Source organism: Podarcis bocagei (genome assembly GCF_964188305.1).
Source record: "Podarcis bocagei genome assembly, chromosome: 4".
In the NCBI taxonomy this organism is placed as follows: Eukaryota; Metazoa; Chordata; class Lepidosauria; order Squamata; family Lacertidae; genus Podarcis; species Podarcis bocagei.
This window is the reverse complement of record NC_138128.1, coordinates 25,591,109-25,608,875: the sequence shown is the minus strand read 5'-3', so window position 1 is coordinate 25,608,875 and position 17,767 is coordinate 25,591,109. Positions and strand designations below refer to the sequence as shown.

At 44.6% G+C, this 17,767-nt stretch overlaps 1 protein-coding gene across 4 annotated transcripts in view; it reads right to left on the bottom strand.

Annotated features, from left to right (window-relative positions):
• Positions 1–17,065, bottom strand: part of ERICH6 (glutamate rich 6) — a 32,282-nt gene extending 15,217 nt beyond the window's left edge. The window contains exons 1-8 of one of the 4 annotated variants that reach the window (XM_081190253.1): positions 16,761–17,065; positions 10,415–10,469; positions 7,932–8,020; positions 5,804–5,858; positions 4,368–4,489; positions 3,071–3,143; positions 2,275–2,381; positions 1,851–1,883 (exon numbers count right to left, since the gene is read on the bottom strand). In XM_081190253.1, coding sequence (XP_081046379.1) covers positions 1,851–1,883; positions 2,275–2,381; positions 3,071–3,143; positions 4,368–4,489; positions 5,804–5,858; positions 7,932–7,974 — 433 coding nt within the window. In that variant the 5' untranslated portion in view covers positions 7,975–8,020; positions 10,415–10,469; positions 16,761–17,065. Of the gene's footprint in view, positions 1–1,850; positions 1,884–2,274; positions 2,382–3,070; positions 3,144–4,367; positions 4,490–4,600; positions 4,785–5,803; positions 5,859–7,931; positions 8,021–10,414; positions 10,470–13,077; positions 13,228–16,760 lie in introns of those variants that run through there. The other 3 variants (XM_081190251.1, XM_081190252.1, XM_081190254.1) reach the window with 3 other exon arrangements.
• Positions 17,066–17,767: the final 702 nt, after the last annotated feature.

Genomic DNA, 17,767 nt, shown 5'->3' with positions numbered 1-17,767 from the left:
AATGGCAGGTGAAGATGTTGGACTTTTTGGAACTGGCTGACCTGACTGGAAGAATCCACGATTAGAAAGAAGAGGAACATCAAGGAGAATGGACGAAATTTAAGGACTATTTAGCTAGATATTCGAATATCACATAAGTAGAATCACTTGTAAATACCAAATTGGCCTAGGATTAAGATATGTTGAATTCTATAACATTATGGACTGAAAATATTATGAAAAGGAAGATAGAAATTTGAATAAGTAAATTTTATTGAAAAGTAGGTATTGGAAAACTGTTACAATGAGATTTATTGAAATTCAGTTAGGAGAGATTTGAGGAAGTCACTTAACAATGTAAATTAAATTGGGCCTTTAACAGTTAGGTGTTTATATGTTTGTTTGTTTCTATTTCTAATATTGTAATGTATTTTCTTTTTGTGTGTTTGTTTTAAATTTGGAAAATCAATTTTAAAAAATTGGGGAAAAAATAAATAAAATTGACATGATTTTGCCCCAAAGTGGTGCCAATGGTTGTGTCACTTCTCCCCCAGCGGTGGACGCGGCAAGGTTCATGATGGGACCAGGAGCAGGTAAGTGGTGGTGGTGGGAATGGCAACAGAGTCAGGCCAAAATGGCATGTCCTGTTTTGCCTCAAGCTGGCAAAGAACTGTCTTAAGACTGGTTATCAACAGATATTCCCATGAGCTCAGTGGCTCTTACTTTCAAGGAGACATACTGTGCTATCAAGCCTGCTGTAGGCCTCTTTGCATGGCCGTTCAGGTGCCCTTTGAGCTCCCCCCAAAAAGCCTTGCCTTAGTTACTTCCATGGATTTGCATGCGTTATCTAGATCGGCCTGCTGCCATGCCGTTATTGCTTTTGTCTGCTTACTGTGGGCTGCCCAAAGACAAGCCTGATTTTGTTTTTATGCAGAATGCCCCTGTACCTTAGCAGTGCAGTGGGGGAGCTCACAGCCTCACAGCGTTAAAAATATAGTGGTCAGAATAGAATAAAAGCCACAACGTGGTGAGGGAGGCTCAAAGGAACGGCCAGCGCCTGCCCATGTGGTTCCATTGCTGAAGGAAGAGTGGAATAGTAAACTGTGAAAAATTGGGCAGAGTGGGGAATGTGCTCCTTGAGGAGCCGCATCTGGATTCTACCCAGCAAATAAGCAGCAATGGAGCATTGCTAGAGGTTAAAAGAAGAAGAGCTTGATAGTTTGAACCATTGGTTGGGGTTGCCATTTAAAATGGGAAACTTGGAAACAGATGCCTCAGAGCGCAGGCCAGAGTAGCTGCTGCAAGTATTTGGGTGCGGATATTCACAAGGGAAAACCAGAAATCCACACACAAAAAAAGCTATCGAAGAATATCTTGGAACAACGAGATGCTGAAGAAACAGGACAGGAACTGCTGACATAAATCCAGCCTGAGGCTGGAGACAGACAGTGAGAGTAGCATCATTTCCTGTGATGCAAATTTTTCTTTCTTTCCTTTTTTGACCCGCCACCACTCTTTGGATCAGTTTTGCAAGCTTTCGAAGCAATAAAAAGCCTGCAAAACCTGTTCGCCATAGGCAACAGTAGGATTGCACACAAGTCTGCCTCCACCTTCAGTGTGTCACAATACACATTTCATTGATCATCACCTTGCAATGTAAAGTAGGTTGTTAACATTCCCATTTTACAGACCATGATTTAAGACTGAGGAATAGCAAGGTGCCCACATTCTCTCCAGTTTACGGCTGAGCTGGGGTTATACTGCCTAGATTTCACACCCAATCCCGTCCGTGGAGTCGCACAAGACTAAAAAAACAAAACAAGGCAGGGCTCAAAATGAAGGAGAAATTGATGTGCTGAGGACCAATTTACCATTCTCAGGATGAAGCTTTTCTTCCTTTGGATCTGCAAAGAAAACCAAAAAAAGCATAACATCTGGCCTAACTATAGAACAGCCTTTGCCAAACGCAACCCAACCTATAACACATTGCAGCAGAATAATCACATGTTTTGCAAGCAAAAGGCTCTGGTTTCAATCCCTAACACCTCTGATTTAAAGGAGATGAGGGGAAGACCCCTTTCTGAGACCCTGGAGAGGCACTGCCGGTCAGAGCGGACAACCTAGGTTTACATGGGCAAATAATCAGATCAGGCTTGGGGCGGTTTCTTATGTAGCTAAATGGTTAATTCTATGCATGGAGATTACAGTGGATATTTTTTCGCTGCTATTCTGTGTGTGTCTGGGTACGTGTGTGAGAGATACATAGATAGACAGCACAAGAAGCCTGTTACTTACGCCTTTTCTTGTAGCGGTCATAAAGCCAGCTCTTATCTGTCTGCATTGAGACTGATCTTCCCAAAAGTTTTCCGGATTGATCAGCAGCAACTGCATCCGACGCCTCCCTTTTCAGTAGACACAACATAAGATGTGTAAGCAAGCTGAATAATTAATTTATGTCTCAAAGCAAACTCCAAGCTCCTTTGTTGTCTTTGAGGCTCAAGAGTTATCTTTGTCACTCGCAGCTTCTAAGCAGCGGAAAAGCAAAATGGCAGAAGGAATTGACCAGCGGCCAATGTAGGGAACTGTGATTTAGACCCATTATAAGAATCCCACTCATGATGCCACCTGTGCAAACATATTATTACCCTAATCTTTGAACTGACTACAAAATCCATCCATTTGTTGTTATGCTAGCCCTGGAAAAGAGAGCAAATGCATATAAGCAACCTTAAGGAAACAGTCATGAAAAAATGGGAAATAGCTCTACCCCCAAAGCAAAACCACAACAAAAGGAATTTCAGCCTTGAGCATAATATTGTGAAGACAATTTGGCTTAAAATACAGAAGACTGCCCTGCCCTTCAGTCCTTGTTTCATGGCACCTCTGCAATTCACACCCTCTTATACCTAAATTTTAAACCAAACTTTAATTTAATGCTGAAGAATAAAAGGAGGAAGCGTGATTTTTTCTTGTCATCTTCACGATCATCTGGAAGAAAAGCACACTGCTTGGGGTTTTGGCTGTTGTTACTCAACAGCAACATGATCAAATTCAACAGAAACATGAAAAGGAACACACTTCAATTGCTCACCTCCTTAAGTGGTACCCAACAGAGCTCTCTCTTCTGATTCCTCCCAGTATTGCAGGGTGGCCCTTGGATCCTGCTGAGCACAAGCCGAACTAGGTATGCGTACAGTTGACCAAAACTCCATTGCATACGAGCTACAGACCATCAAGATTAATAATCTGTCCTTCATGAATGGGACATCTCAGTCTTGGGGCCACTCTGATGACCCCAAAACACCTACACCCCCAGATATCTCCCTCAGAGCCAGATCTCTAGTTCCTTTGCTGGACAGGGAGTGGGGCAGACACTTGAGGGTGACATTGATTTGGCAATGAATGCAGAGACAAGCAGAAGTCGCTTGTCAGGTGAGGCAGAGCCACCAAGGTGGGTCACTGTTGCTTACTGGAAGACGCAAGGTGGTGCAAACACATTGGCAGGAGTACATGAATTCATGAGGAGACCTTAGGCAACCCACTGTCTCTCAGCCTCAGTTCCTCAAATTGCAATAACGGGAGATAAGAATCATCCTACCTTGCAGGGCTGTTGCAATGATTACGACTAGATTATGCATATGAAGTGCTTGAAAGTGCTATGCAAATGTTACTATTGTTATAATATATATTTTTAATTTCCCTCTTCTTGTTCAAGCACTTAAACTGTAAGTGTGTGTGGCTCCACATTTCCTCTCTCTCGCTTAAGCTGTCCCCTCGTAAAAAAGTCGTCGTCACTCCCCCCCCGGAAAACATTGCTGCAGCCTTGCAGTAAGAAGTTCCCAGGTTCAATCCAGGTTCAGAAGGTGTGCTGCCTAAAATACTGGAGAGCCAATCAGTGCAGACAATTCTGAACTAGGTGGACCAATAGCCTGTCTTGGTATAAGGGAGCTTCCTATGTTCCACTTTAACGTGCAGAGGAAGGTTGGAGCACCGATTTGGAAAGGGCCATAGCTGAGTGTGAGAGAAGGTCCTAGGTTACTACTATTATTTATTAAATTTATATACCACCCTTCATCCAAAGATCACAGGGCGGTTTACAACATAAAAACACAAAACACGTAGCATAATAGCAGGAAACCAGACAAAAATGCCCACCTCAACAGACACATTTAAAAGGCCATAGATTGCTTAATCAGCCAAAGGCCTTGTTGAAGAGGAACATTCTCTCTGGGGCCTTAAAAGATATGTAATGAAGGCACCAGGCGAGTCTCCCTGGGGAGAGCATTCCACAAATTTCAGCATCTCCAGGTGGAGCTGGGAAATACGCCCCCCCCCCCCGGAGTTACAGTCCTTCTCTCTTGGCACATGCGGAAGTTAAAACACAGTACCTTTGCTTGAGGATAAGGAGCCAGTGGTTTCTGGGGAGGAGAGCTCTGCTGATCTTTCAAAGGGGGCAATATCTAATCCTGGCTTTTGACTGCTGTCAGCCGTTCCCTCTGGGCTCTCTGACCTTGGCAGATGAAAAAAGGATGTATTAGTGCTTGAGGGAAAGGGCAAGCAATGGAATTAGAGGAAGCCCCACACTTTTTATGTCAGCATCTGCGCAAACACAGACACTTACATCGTTGAGCCCCATTACAACACAGGCAAGCCCCGGAGCATTCTATCCACGGCACAAATAGTACGTCAGTAATTACTACTGCCAGTTCCTGAGGAATTCTGATTCTGACCACAGCACAGCCTGCCAGAAATAAACATGTTTTCCATGCAGTTGCGATGCATGCTGCTGCTTCTAAGAGCAAACTCGAGCGGTGACAACAAGTGTCAACAGGACTGGAGCGAAACTTGGGCCACGGAGCCGGGGTTGGGGGGAAGGAGGAGAGATCAGCATACATGGGGGAGCCCCGAAGGCAGTGGAAGTGCAAAATATCTACATCTTTCAAACAAACACCTAAGGAGCACTAAAAAAATAATAATTTAAAATTTAAAAATGCTACATTTTTTTAAAAAAAACAGAAGCATTTTTACTTGGTATTATAGGTCAGGACATTAATAGACAAGATGTTAAATTGTTTTTGTATGCAACAACTGAGGCAAGAGTATTGTTAGCCCAGAAATGGAAACAAGAAGAAATTCTGACGAAAGAAGAATGTCAGACAAAATTAATAGACTATGCAGAATTGGACAAAATGACAGGAAGGATTCGAAATCTGCGGGACCAGAGATTTATAGAAGATTGGAAGAAGTATATGAATTATTTGAAGAGCAACTGTAATCAACAAATTACGCTAGTAGGACTATAAGAAGTTTTGTAAGGAGAAATATACGAAGTGTTACAAGGTAGAAAAAGATAGAGATATTGGTTATGAGTTTAAAATGTAATAGGAAAGATAAGAAATGCATACTGAGAGATTAGATTGGAAAATTTTCAGACAGGATTGATGGAAGTCAAAAATTTGAATAAAATGTAAAAGTATGTTTAATTACTGTTGAAAATGCTATGTTAAAAAAAAACTAATTAAAAATTATATTAAAAAAAATAAAAATAAAAAATGCTACATTTTTATTTCTAAAAGGTGAAGCAGGCTTTCCCATGAGACCCAGAAATCTAGCTGTGGTATCTTCTACAGTCTGGAAATCTGTAGTCCACCTTCCATGACACATTGCGCACCAGTTTGAACAAGATGCAATAAGTTAGAGGGAAAGCTCATAAATAATGTCGGAAGAGTGAGCAGAAATTTCATTCCACCACCCGCTTGTAATAAGGTACATCCCATTAATAACCATTTTGACTAATGCAAGGACTTGCTGTTGTTGTTGTTACCTGGCTGGAGAAGCGGATGATCCACTTTTATCTCTTCCTGGATGATCTTCAGGACCTGTTCATATAAACAGCATTATGATGGCACTTACATACTTAGAGAAACACAAAACATCTATCCTGAGCTTTTCTGGGAAACCAAATGGTATTTTTAATATAGGCATCTTTTAAATGAATCCACACTAAAAATACATCAGTTTGCCTTATGCTGAAAATAGTACCATAATATCAAGGGATTTACTGGGGAGGGGGGGACATCTCTTCTGTAATGAGAATTTAAGTCAACTGTTTTCTAGTGTGTGAAAAATTACACACTGATCTAAAAATTTCTCCCAGCCACTATTCCTATGCACTAAATAGCACAGCACAGCACAGGGTGTAAGGTAGAATTTATAGAGGGCTGGGCTTTTCCTGCAATACCAAATGAACGAGACTTTTTCTAGCATTCCGTGTGTGTGTATTGTTCTATGACAGAAAGGGGAGGTGTAAGCTCTGTAGGCCTTTCTACAGTCAAGGCAATGATGTGTGCAGAACAGTCCCTACTGGGCAACCTGCTGAGGTAAGAACTCCCTTCTTCCAAGCCTCTGGGCTCATATCCACCTCCAAGGCTAAAACCAGTTTTGCCTGATCTGAGAGGCTGCTTCTGGTATGCAAAGAGTTGATCTGGATTTGAAGAGGTTGATCCGGAATTGCTGCCAGCCTGGAACTGTCTGAGCGCTTCCTTCTGCATCTGTCTCATACCTGCTCAACCAGCATAGCAGGGATGCTGTGGCCCTTCAGGTGATGCTGGATATAGGTGTTGTTGGACTACAAATCCCATCGTCCTGATCACCAGCCATGCTGGTTGGGGTTGATGGGAACCAGTGGCAGAGCTTCATGCTTCTGCACCGTGGGGTGGAGAGCAGGTGGGAGCAGGGCTGGCGCGTGTCCCAGGGGCATGGCGTGCATCCTGGGGGCGTGGCATGTTGCCTGTGGTGCCGTGGCGCCCAGCGCGGGCAGGAGGGCAGCTGCCATGGTACCCCACCGGGATCATGCTGCTGGGGGGTGGTGCGCTCCCCCCGCACTCCTCCTCCTCCGCCAGTGATGGGAACCTTGGCAGACTTTGGGGTATCAAATTTCAGTGGCGCCCGACGCTAAAATTTGGCACCCCCACTCTGCGTCTCATGCTCCAGTCTAAAGCATTGGTGTGGTACTTCCTGCAGCATGGCGCCCACAGTTACCTGCACTGGTAGTGACACCCTAAAACCCAATGGCATCAGTGGCCATTGTACGCTAGGCAGATCACTTATTCACTCAACTGTTACTTGTTAAGGAGACGTCTAACTGCATTCAGCTGAATGTAGTTAGAAGCCACCATGTGATTTGGAACTGCATAATCAGGGATGATGTTGATGATGATTAAGCCACTGGTCACATTAATGTCCCGAAGAGACTCATGATACAACTACAAACATGAAAACAAATTAAAAACAAGTCCCATAACAGCCACATGAAGCTTGGGCAGCACACTAGTAACAAAACAACATCATCTTGGTCCATCAAAAGCTGGGCAGGGAGAGAAGCTAAGTCTTCATCTGGCACTGGAAAGATGTCAAAAACGGCGTTAGGCGGGCCTCACTGAGGACAGCATTCCACCGATGGAAAGCCATAACTGAAAAGGCCCTTGCCCTTGCCACCACCCTCTGAGCCTTCCTCAGAGGAGGGACCTGAAGAAGGGCCTCAGAAGAAGATTTAAGGGTCCTGGTGGGTTCACATTGGGAAGAGTCCCAGTCTTGGATTGCCAATCTTCAGGTGGTGTCTAGTCCCTTTCAGGTGAATGAGGTTAGACCTTCTCGCTCAACATGCAAGGGAATGACAGGCATGTGGGAACAACAAAGGCGGGTCTTGAGTGTGCACCCCTTGCCCTCTTTTAACCCCTGCATGCTTTGGAAAACACCTGGAGACATCTCTAGTTGGATGAGCAATAGCACTAGGAAAGCAAGCGAACAGTAACTGGCTGGTGTGTATGTTTTGGCATTTGATAGCAACCCTGCAGCAAGTTTGTGAGCCTCAATGTACTGACTTCCTTCCCTCTGCCTACTCCAGATGTTATGCTTTCTTAAACCACTCCACAGCAGCAACAATACAATACCTGTGCCTATCTCTCTCCTCTCTACGGTCTCCTCTGGCTCCATCTCACTGTTGTAAAACTCTGAAACTGTCACAACAATTTCAGATGCCCTATGTAAAAAATAAATGACACATTTAGCTCATGAAGAAAAGATTGCCTCTGCAACACTAAGGACCAATGCACACAGTAAAGTAATTTTATTTGAAATTGAGAGCCATTTAATATACTTCTTATACCAAAAGAAAAGGAACAACCTTCACAGGCTCTTCAGTGGCCCTCTGGGCTTCAAGTTGGACTCCAACTCTCCCCAGCCCCAGCCAGCATGACCAATGGCCAAGGATAATGGGAGCTGTAGTCCAGACCTCTGAGTAATAATGGACTTAAAAGTTAAATGGCAGCAAACCCTTTAGGCAATCAAGGTTGACTCTTTGTGTGCTACAGTAGAACCTTGGTTCTCGAACAGCTTAGTTGACAAACAAATCGGCTCCCAAACGCCAAAAACCCAGAAGTGTTCCAGTTTTCGAACCTTTTTCAGAAGCCGAACGTCCGATGCAGCTGTCGGCTATTGTTTCTGGGGCGCCTGAGCCTATTGGAAGCCGTGCCTTGGTTTTCGAAAGTTTTGGAAGTCGAATGGACTTCCGGAACAGATTACGTTTGAGAACCAAGGTACCACCGTATTTATTTTTGTATTTATAAATGTTTCAAAAAGCATACAGCACAACTATGGATGCAATAAAGGTAAAGGACCTCTGACAGTTAAATACTTTGTATCAAATACAATAAAGACATTGTTTAAATTATCAATACATAATTATCCTCCATTCAGGATCTGATATTGTTTGCTCACCCTTTGATACCATCAAAAGCATTTCTGGAAGGGAAAATACCTACAGCAATATTATTAAGGCTGAATGCCCTGTGAATTCATACAACAAATCAACTTTGCATGGTCCCTGTTGCTTCCTGTCTGCAGGTTTCCCTTCCAGGGCGTTACTTGAAATGCACCACTATTATTTATTTATAAAACCCTGTCAAGAAATACAGGGAAGCATGTGATGGAAAGCCTCAACCTCTGTCTGTGACAACAGACAAGTTGTCTGTGACAACAGACAAGGCAGCACTTAACAAGGGTTGCCTTCCTTATGGAGGAAAGATTGCTGAAGACTTACAACCTTTTTGAAATAATGGGCTTCTCTGCAGCAGAAAGCAGGCTGAAGCAATCTGCAGCTTGGCCTAGAAGGACCAGCACACATGTTAAGCCATGGGTAGGCAAACTAAGGCCCGGGTTCCGGATCCGACACAATCGCCTTCTAAATCCGGCCCACGGATGGTCCAGGAATCAGCATGTTTTTACATGAGTAGAATGTGTGCTTTTATTTATAATGCTTCTGTGGATTATTTGTGGGGCATTGGAATTTGTTCACCCCCCCCACTACAGTCCGGCCCCCCCACAAGGTCTGAGGGACAGTGGACCGGCCCCCTGCTGAAAAAGTTTGGTGACCCCTGTCTAACCAACATCAGGTCCTCTGACTTACTCAAACCAACTCTATTGTTAACACACCCACACAAACACAAACACCCACCCACCCACCCTTCTATCAGCTCCACCCCGAATTGTGTGTGCCTGTGTGTCACCTTTTCAAATACATGGCCATCACATTCTAAGCATTCCAGCAAGGCTCTCTGTACATCTCCCACAAAGGACACGCCCTTAGCTATTACCAAACAATTTGGCTGACAAAAGGCAATACCACTATGCAATCTGTAATTTAGCAAAGTGCCACTTTCCATGTTCCAGAATTCAGGAGAGAAGATAAAATGGCTCAAAAATAAGCGAGACTCTTGCATCGCTGCCTGAAATGTTTAGCTCCCCAATACATAACTGCCTTGTTGGAGATCTTTACGTTCACATAGCTAGACAACTCTGGGAAGACCCCCATAAGCAGGATACAGCATAAGCTTTCAGTCTGCTTCATCAGATGCATGAAGTGTTATGTCCCCTTCCACATGTGGGTATGGGAGGGAGCCATGATAAGTTTGCTAAGTCTTTCAGGTTCCACAAGGCTCTTCAGTATTTTCGCTCCAAAAGACTATCGCTCTGGAATTTTTGACAACAGAGGTGTGCTATAGGTCTGGGATCGGCCACCTTTTTTTTCAGCTGAGGACTGTGTTGCTTTGGGGGACAATCTGTCAGAGGCTGCCTATTGGCAGTGGGTGGAGCCACACCATCTTTCTCCCCACCCTCACCCTATGGGGTGTTGGGAGAGGGACAGTTCACTCTCACAAGAGGTAGTCTAAACTGATTGCTTGCAGAGGGGCACTAAAATTAGGCTTAGGGGGCCACAGTCACTCAATTCTAGCATAGATAACTATTCTTTTTTGTTTCACTCTAGAATTTTGTGATGACCAGCATGTTGCCACGCTTCGTTTTTAGCCGCTTCAGCAAATTTTCTATTGACAGACCCTTTCCCCATGCGTTTGTATCAATCTTTTAACTTACTTACCTCCCTGATTGAACAGCTTCTGGGGGCAACTGTTCTCTTCCAATGTCTTTGCTGTCTGTTTAACATAAACATATATAGGTAAATTGTTGGTATGCAATATAATCCTAATGACAGTTTCCAGTACGTGGATGTTTAAGGTCAACAGTTTTGCAGAAAATGGACCCCATTCCAGGTCATGGCTTACCACTCCAATTGAATTCAGTAGTAATTAATTACAAATAAATCTGCAAAGGATCAGTTATCATTTTCGATTGGACTTAGAGTGCAATCAAATACATATCTACTCAGAAATAAGCACCACTTACTCCCATGCAAGGGTGTTTAGGTTTAAGGACTGCAGCTTTAATCATGACAGTCTGGTTGAATCTGGAAGTATTTCCTTTTATTGAACATTTCCATAGTAAATGAAAATGACATTAGTGGGAACAATATTTTAATAATGCATAGAAGCTATAAATATTAGATCTATCTCATTTCTGCAGGCCTCCACAACAGTTGCTGTATGTTCGTTGGGAAGGTAGAGGCGCTATCTCAACCACTCTACCAATTTTTCAATAAGGTTTAGTAGTAGTGGTTGTTTCTTTTTAAAAATTATAACAACCTGCCGGCACATATGGGAACGGCTGTAGCATAGTGATACAGCTTTTGCTTTGCCCGCAGAAGGTTCCAGGTTCAATCTCTGGCATCTCCAGGTGCAACTGGGAAAAACACCTGTCTGAAATCCGGCAGGATTGCTGTCCATACTTACTGGCAGCAAGTAAGGCAACCCTGAGCAAAATGGACCAATGGTCAGACTCAGTATAAGGCAGTTTCCAGTGTTCCTATTTCCCTCCCCGCTCCCTATTTTTAAATGACTTAAAGTAAACAACATTTGGATATTTTTTTAAAAAAATACAAGGATAATATGCTAGTAACACTTCTTCCCATCCTATTATATAATTATTATTTATTTGATTTACAAACATGCCATGTTGTTGTTGTTTAGTCGTTTAGTCGTGTCCGACTCTTCGTGACCCCATGGACCAGAGCACGCCAGGCACTCCTGTCTTCCGCTGCCTCCTGCAATATGGTCAAACCCATGCTGGTAGCTTCGAGAACACTGTCCAACCATCTCGTCCTCTGCCGTCCCCTTCTCCTTGCGCCCTCCATCTTTCCCAACATCAGGGTCTTTTCCAGGGAGTCCTCTCTTCTCGTGAGGTGGCCAAAGTACTGGAGCCTCAGCTTCAGGATCTGTCCTTCCAGTGAGCACTCAGGGCTGATTTCCTTAAGATTGGATAGGTTTGATCTTCTTGCAGTCCATGGGACTCTCAAGAGTCTCCTCCAGCACCATAATTCAAAGTTTTAAAAACAGTACAAGAAACAACTGTATTGTCTTAAAAGCTACGAAGTAGAGACCTTTTCTTCCTGCTGGAAAAGCTCGTCCATTTTCCATGTAACAGACTAGCTTAGGATGCCAAAAACTGTAATATCTTGAGGAAGGATTCTGACATGGTGAGGAACTGACTCAGTGAGTTTCCTTTCACATTCCCTCCTTCCGTATGTACTTTTACACTTGATGCCACCCGGTTCCCTAAGCCATATTATGGGTTGCATTCAAAACTTTTACTCAGAGCACACCCACTCAAGTGAATGGGCCAAAGTCAACTATGGCCATTAATTTCGATGGTCCTGCTCTGAGTAAAAGTTAACTGACTACAACCCTCTGTGGGTACTCAAATACTGCACAAGGAAATTAAAACAAGGGACTTAAAGGACACTGATGCAAACTGCCTTGGGTCTATTTGATGGGAGAGGTCTATAAATATAACCAATGTACAAACTTGTGGTGTTTGTTTGTTTGTTTGTGTCTGTGCTTCACTCATGAAATTTGTCTCAGTTCCATCTTTGCAGAAGCTCCTTTGATCATAGCAGCCAACTCCTAGGGGCCAAGGGGTCTTTGCCCCTCCCAAATATTTGGGGCCGCCCCCCCTCAATGGATGCGCCATTCCAATTGTGCCTGTGCACCGCATCATGCAGTGGCGTAGCGTGGGTTGTCAGCACCCGGGGCAAGGCAAGTAATTTGCGCCCCCTAACCCGTGGATTTGCGCCCCCTAACCCTAACCCCCCATGTTGCGCCCGATGCGACCGGCCCCCCCTGCACCCCCCACGCTACGCCACTGGCATCATGTGATGCAGGACGGGGCTCACCTGCCCGCCCCCAATACAGTGCTAAAGTTGGCACTCCTGCCATTGACCCAGATGAAAGAAGGGGCACTGTGCCAACCTTTCCCCCCTGTTAGGACTGAGGCACAAGAAGGCAGCACGAGGTCGGGTCGCTGCCTTGCTGGGAGACACCTCCGTCGCTTTAAAACGTGGCAGGAATAGTGGCAAGTAGTTCCGCTGCCTACCGGCCCAAGAGAGGGTGCCCAGATTTGCATCTTTTGAAAAGAGGTCCGTTTGAGAGCTGCTACTTCAGCGTGGTCCAAGTCCTGCGCCCCGGACTCCACGGACGTCTCCTCTGCTCCACACCACCTCCCCTCTTTAGCCCAAGCCTTCTGCGGGGTGGGAGCATCGGTCTTTTTATCATCCACCCCGCTCCCTCGCCCCATCCTTTTTTTTATTATTTTTTTTGCCCCCTCCCATGGCATCTACGCTCCAGAGCACTGCCTCTCTCGAGCAAGCACCTGGATCTTCTCTGGCTTCCTGGCCATCCTTCTCCGACTTCCCAGAAGCCCCGTCCATCATGCAAAGTGCAACCCAATCGCTTCCTTTGCAACCGCAACGGCGCAGGGGCCGCGGCCCCTTTAAGGCTCCAGGGAGAAGCGGCGTTCTTCGCCCTCTATGACGCGCAGTGTTTTGCGTTCCAGTTGCCAGGGGGATTCCGGCGGGACATCAAAGGGGGCGGGATCAGCGTCTCATTCTCACGTCTGTGCAGAATATTCCCCCCCTCTTTGCAGCCTCATTTAAATTGTGTTTGTGTTTAGCTCGCCGTTCTCCATACCCCCATCTATTTCATTTCCATGTCTTGGGACAAACACTTTTCAGACACACAAAAAAACCACTATTTGGCTTTTATTATTACACTGGTACTTTGGGTTACATACGCTTCAGGTTACATACGCTTCAGGTTACAGACTCCGCTAACCCAGAAATAGTTTGCTTCAGGATGAGAACAGAAATCGTGCTCCGGCGGCATGGCGGCAGCAGGAGGCCCCATTAGCTAAAGTAGTGCTTCAGGTTAAGCACAGTTTCAGGTTAAGAACGGACCTCCGGAACGAATTAAGTACTTAACCCGAGGTACCACTGTATTACATTTGCATCTCACTTTTCCTCCAAGGAGCGCGCATGGTTCTCCCCTTCCCCATTTGATCATCACAACAACCCTAAGAGGTAGATTAAGACTAAACCACTGAGCCTCTTGGGCTTGCTGATCGGAAGGTCGGTGGTTCAAATCTGTGCAATGGGGTGAGCTCTTGTTGCTCTGTCCCAGCTTCTGCCTACCTAACAGTTCGAAAGCATGCCAGTGCAACTAGATAGGTACCGCTGCAGCAGGAAGGTAAACGGCGTTTCCGTGCGCTCTGGCACTCCTCGCGGTCCTCCGTGCATTAGTAGCGGTTTAGTCATGCTGGCCACATGACCCGGAAAACTGTGGACAAACGCTGGCTCCCTCGGCATGAAAGCGAGATGAGCGCCGTAACGCCACAGTCGCCTTGGATTGGACTTAACTGTCCAGGGGTCCTTTACCTTACCTGGATTAGCCCTGTGAACTTCCAGGCAGAGTGAGGATCTGACCTCAGGTCTTCCAGCTCCTAGGCCAACACCTCAGCCCCCCACCTCCCCCACACACTGAGGGCAGGGGTTATAGTATTGTGATCAACTCCCGCCCAGAAACCAATGTCCCCACTGTGGAAGGACGTGTGGATCCAGAATTGGCCTCCACAGTCACTTATGGACTCATTGTTAAAACCGTGCTTATGGAAGACAATCTTACTCGGCCAAAAGTGATCGCCAAAGAAGAAGAAGAAGATTGTGGTAAACACATCACGGAACGGTAGTGGGTGTTTTTCCATCTACTTCAATTCTGTTGGTTCCTCTTTTTTTTTTTTACATAAGGATAGAGTAATCACTGCCGGCAGACTACATCTTTCATTGCACCACAGCAGCCTCAGGGGATGCAAGGACATATATATATCTCCGTTTTTTCCTTGTCTCTTCCCACACACCAAGTTAGAGCAGAAAGAATTCCACCAAGGATCTATCTTTAGCAGTTAGTTCTCAAACTTTTCTTTCCCCACAGATCACTTGAAAATATCTGGAGCTCTCAATAGATTACTTAACTTTTTGTTCTGCAAATCAAAGCATGCCCATCACTCGCTTCTTAAAAGCCATTTTTTCCCCTTCAGTGCCACTGCCAGCATCCTTGTCAAATACAGTGACATAGGGAAATCACCCCCCTCACAAGCCTAGGCTTTTGAAAAGCTCCCCCCCCCCAAAAAAAACCTGGCACAATTTTAGGGGGAAAATACTTTCTTGTCCTGATTAAGCTTCAGTTTGTTCACCCTCGTCCAGTCTGTTACTGATGACAAACACCAGTTTAGAACAGAGACATTTTCCTTGGATTTGTGTGGAAAGGAGAAATAGAGCTGGGTGTTATCTGCATGACACTGGCATACCCCAAAACTCTCGACAACCACTCCCACCTGTTTCATGTAAATGTTAAATAGCATGGGCCTTGGGGGACAGAACAGAACCCTAAGGTACCCGGCAGGCCAATGGCCAAGTCATTGCTCCCCTCCAGGAAGGAACAGAGCCACTGTCAAACAGGATCTCTTAAGTCCCATCCCAGCAAGGTGATTCAGAAGGATACCATGGCCGATTGTGTTGAAAGCCACTGAGAGGTCCTGCAGAACCAACAGGGGTGCTGTCCCCCTGTCCAACTCCCAGATAAAGCCACAACTATATACCGGTAATTCATCAAAGCGGGGGAGGGGGAGGGAGACCATGTTACAGAACCTGCCAGACGCTTTAACAAGTCGTTTTCAAAATGTGCATGCATGTTAGCTACCAAAGCTGCAGAAACTTCACCATCTGAATGGAAAAATCAGTTTCTGTTCTATTCAGTGGACCGACATTTTCCTGCTAATTAGAGACTGTTCGACTTGGAAACATTTCTAAAGTTTCCAAGCCGTTCTTTACTAAGCTGCAAAGTTTTTTGTTTTTGCTATACAAAGAAGAGAGTGTACTCATTGTAACAAGATTAAGCATGTGAATAAAGGTAGGAAAATTGAAGGCGAAACATATAATATTATTATTATTATTATTATTATTATTATTATTATTATTATTATTATTATTATTACAGAATGAATGGTGTCAATCTACTTCTCCTAGGTCCAAAGAACCACCGGATTCAGCACACACCTGAGGAGTCGCAATGAAATAAAATAGGTAGTTGCAATTAAAAATAAATAAATTCAGGTTAGCAACTTCCATTGAGAAGGCTTGGTTGAATGGATAAGATGCACATGCTCGGGTTTCTTTGGAGGTGACGTGGAAAAGGCTATCGTGACCTAGAAAATGAGAGGCCTATTGCAAAGGTTTTTATATTCTCCTAGAAAATGCTGACCATGAACAGAGCAGTGATACCAACTTGAATAAAATATGGGGGGTGCAGGTAAGCCCCACCCCTCATAATTGATCACAAGACACGGTGCATGCACACCATTTGAATGCTAATGAATGACCATCATTTGGGGGGGGGAGAGAGGGGCTGGAACTTGTTTTTCCTCCTGACTTGGCCATTTCGGCTGGGGCTGATGGGAATTGGAGTCCAACATCATCTGTAGCCCCAACCTTCGTTTGGCAAACAATTTGCTGCAACATCTCTCCCAACATTTTATTATGTGTCAGCATAAAAATTATCAATATTTCTTATTCTTATATTCACAAAGTTGGCAAAACTTAATAGACTGCCTGGGGTAGGGGGCTAAGTTGTGGGACTCTTCGCAACTGCGTTTATGCACTTCTTAAAAAATATGAATATTTTATAAAGTATAGTGATTCTCAAGGAAGAGAGCTTTTCCTGCCTTTTAAAAGAAACATTTTGCATTCTCAATATTTATGTAATCATATTAATACATTCACTTGATTCTTTCTTTGTTGCCTCTGAACGGTGCTAGGATTGAGATATTGCATGCAAATCTTTAGCCTGATACAGCATTAGTCATTTCCAGAATTCAACGTTAAAAAGTCAGCAATAACATATGTTCAGATTCAATTTGTATGTAAAGAATTTTTTTGGCAATGTGTTTGTTAATGATGGGGCGACCCCCTTCCTCAGCCAGCCAGCCAGCTTTGTTCATAATACCATTTCCTGTTCTCGGTACGATCTGCCAACTTCCCTGATTGCTCAGACTGTCCTGGTCTGTGGACACTGCCCAGGAAGTTATTGGCGTTCTTTTCTCATGCCTTAGGATGTGCTCAGATATGTAAGTGAGGAACTCTACATGGGTATGTCGAGAAGGCGATATAATCCACAGACACCTCCATGTTCATCCTTCTGGACCCCTGAGCAGAGAGGAATACAAAAACACCATCCTAGGAAATGACAGCTGGAACCATTGCTGTGCTAGCAAGAGTCTGCTTTCAATATCCTGGTGAGATCACTTTCGGAATGTACAGTAGCTATTCTAGGGACACTTGTGTCATAATTTAAAGGTTCCCGTGTCAACAGAGTTCTAGGAATCAAGGTCTTGCAATGCCAGCGATCCAGCAACTCTCCTCTTGGGAAATCTCTTCCTCTAGGGCACAGAGAGTGGTATATTAAAATGCAGGCCCTAAAAGGTCTCTTTCCCCCACCCTCACACCCAGCATGGGCATCAACGCTGCCATTTAATCTTGGCTCTTTGAATGGCGTGAACATTCTGAACAGTTCACAAGTGCAAACCACCTCTCTAAGATTGTTAAGTATAGACATTCCGCTGCTGGGCAGAGCAGATGCTCAATACGGCCACTTACCAAATGCTCTGCAGACGACCCAGACTTGCATTTTAGTGCAAAATTAGGCTTTGGTTGATGGAACCAATAGTCTCAAGTCACGGACTGAACTGGGTTGGTGAATGCTATTGCGATGAGGACAGGTTTAGAAATTGCATCGAGGCTGATGGTCAGAGCAGAGATGGACAAACATGTAGATCCCAAGAAGCAGAGGAAAGACATTGTAACACCACGACCTTAAAGCCCTTTTCATAACAGAGTACCTTCTCCCAAAGCTTTCTACTCCACCAATGATGCACCAAAACGGTTGCATACTAGTGATCTGAAGCATTTTTCGGAGATACCGTAGCTCAGAGGCAGAGCACACACTTCACATTC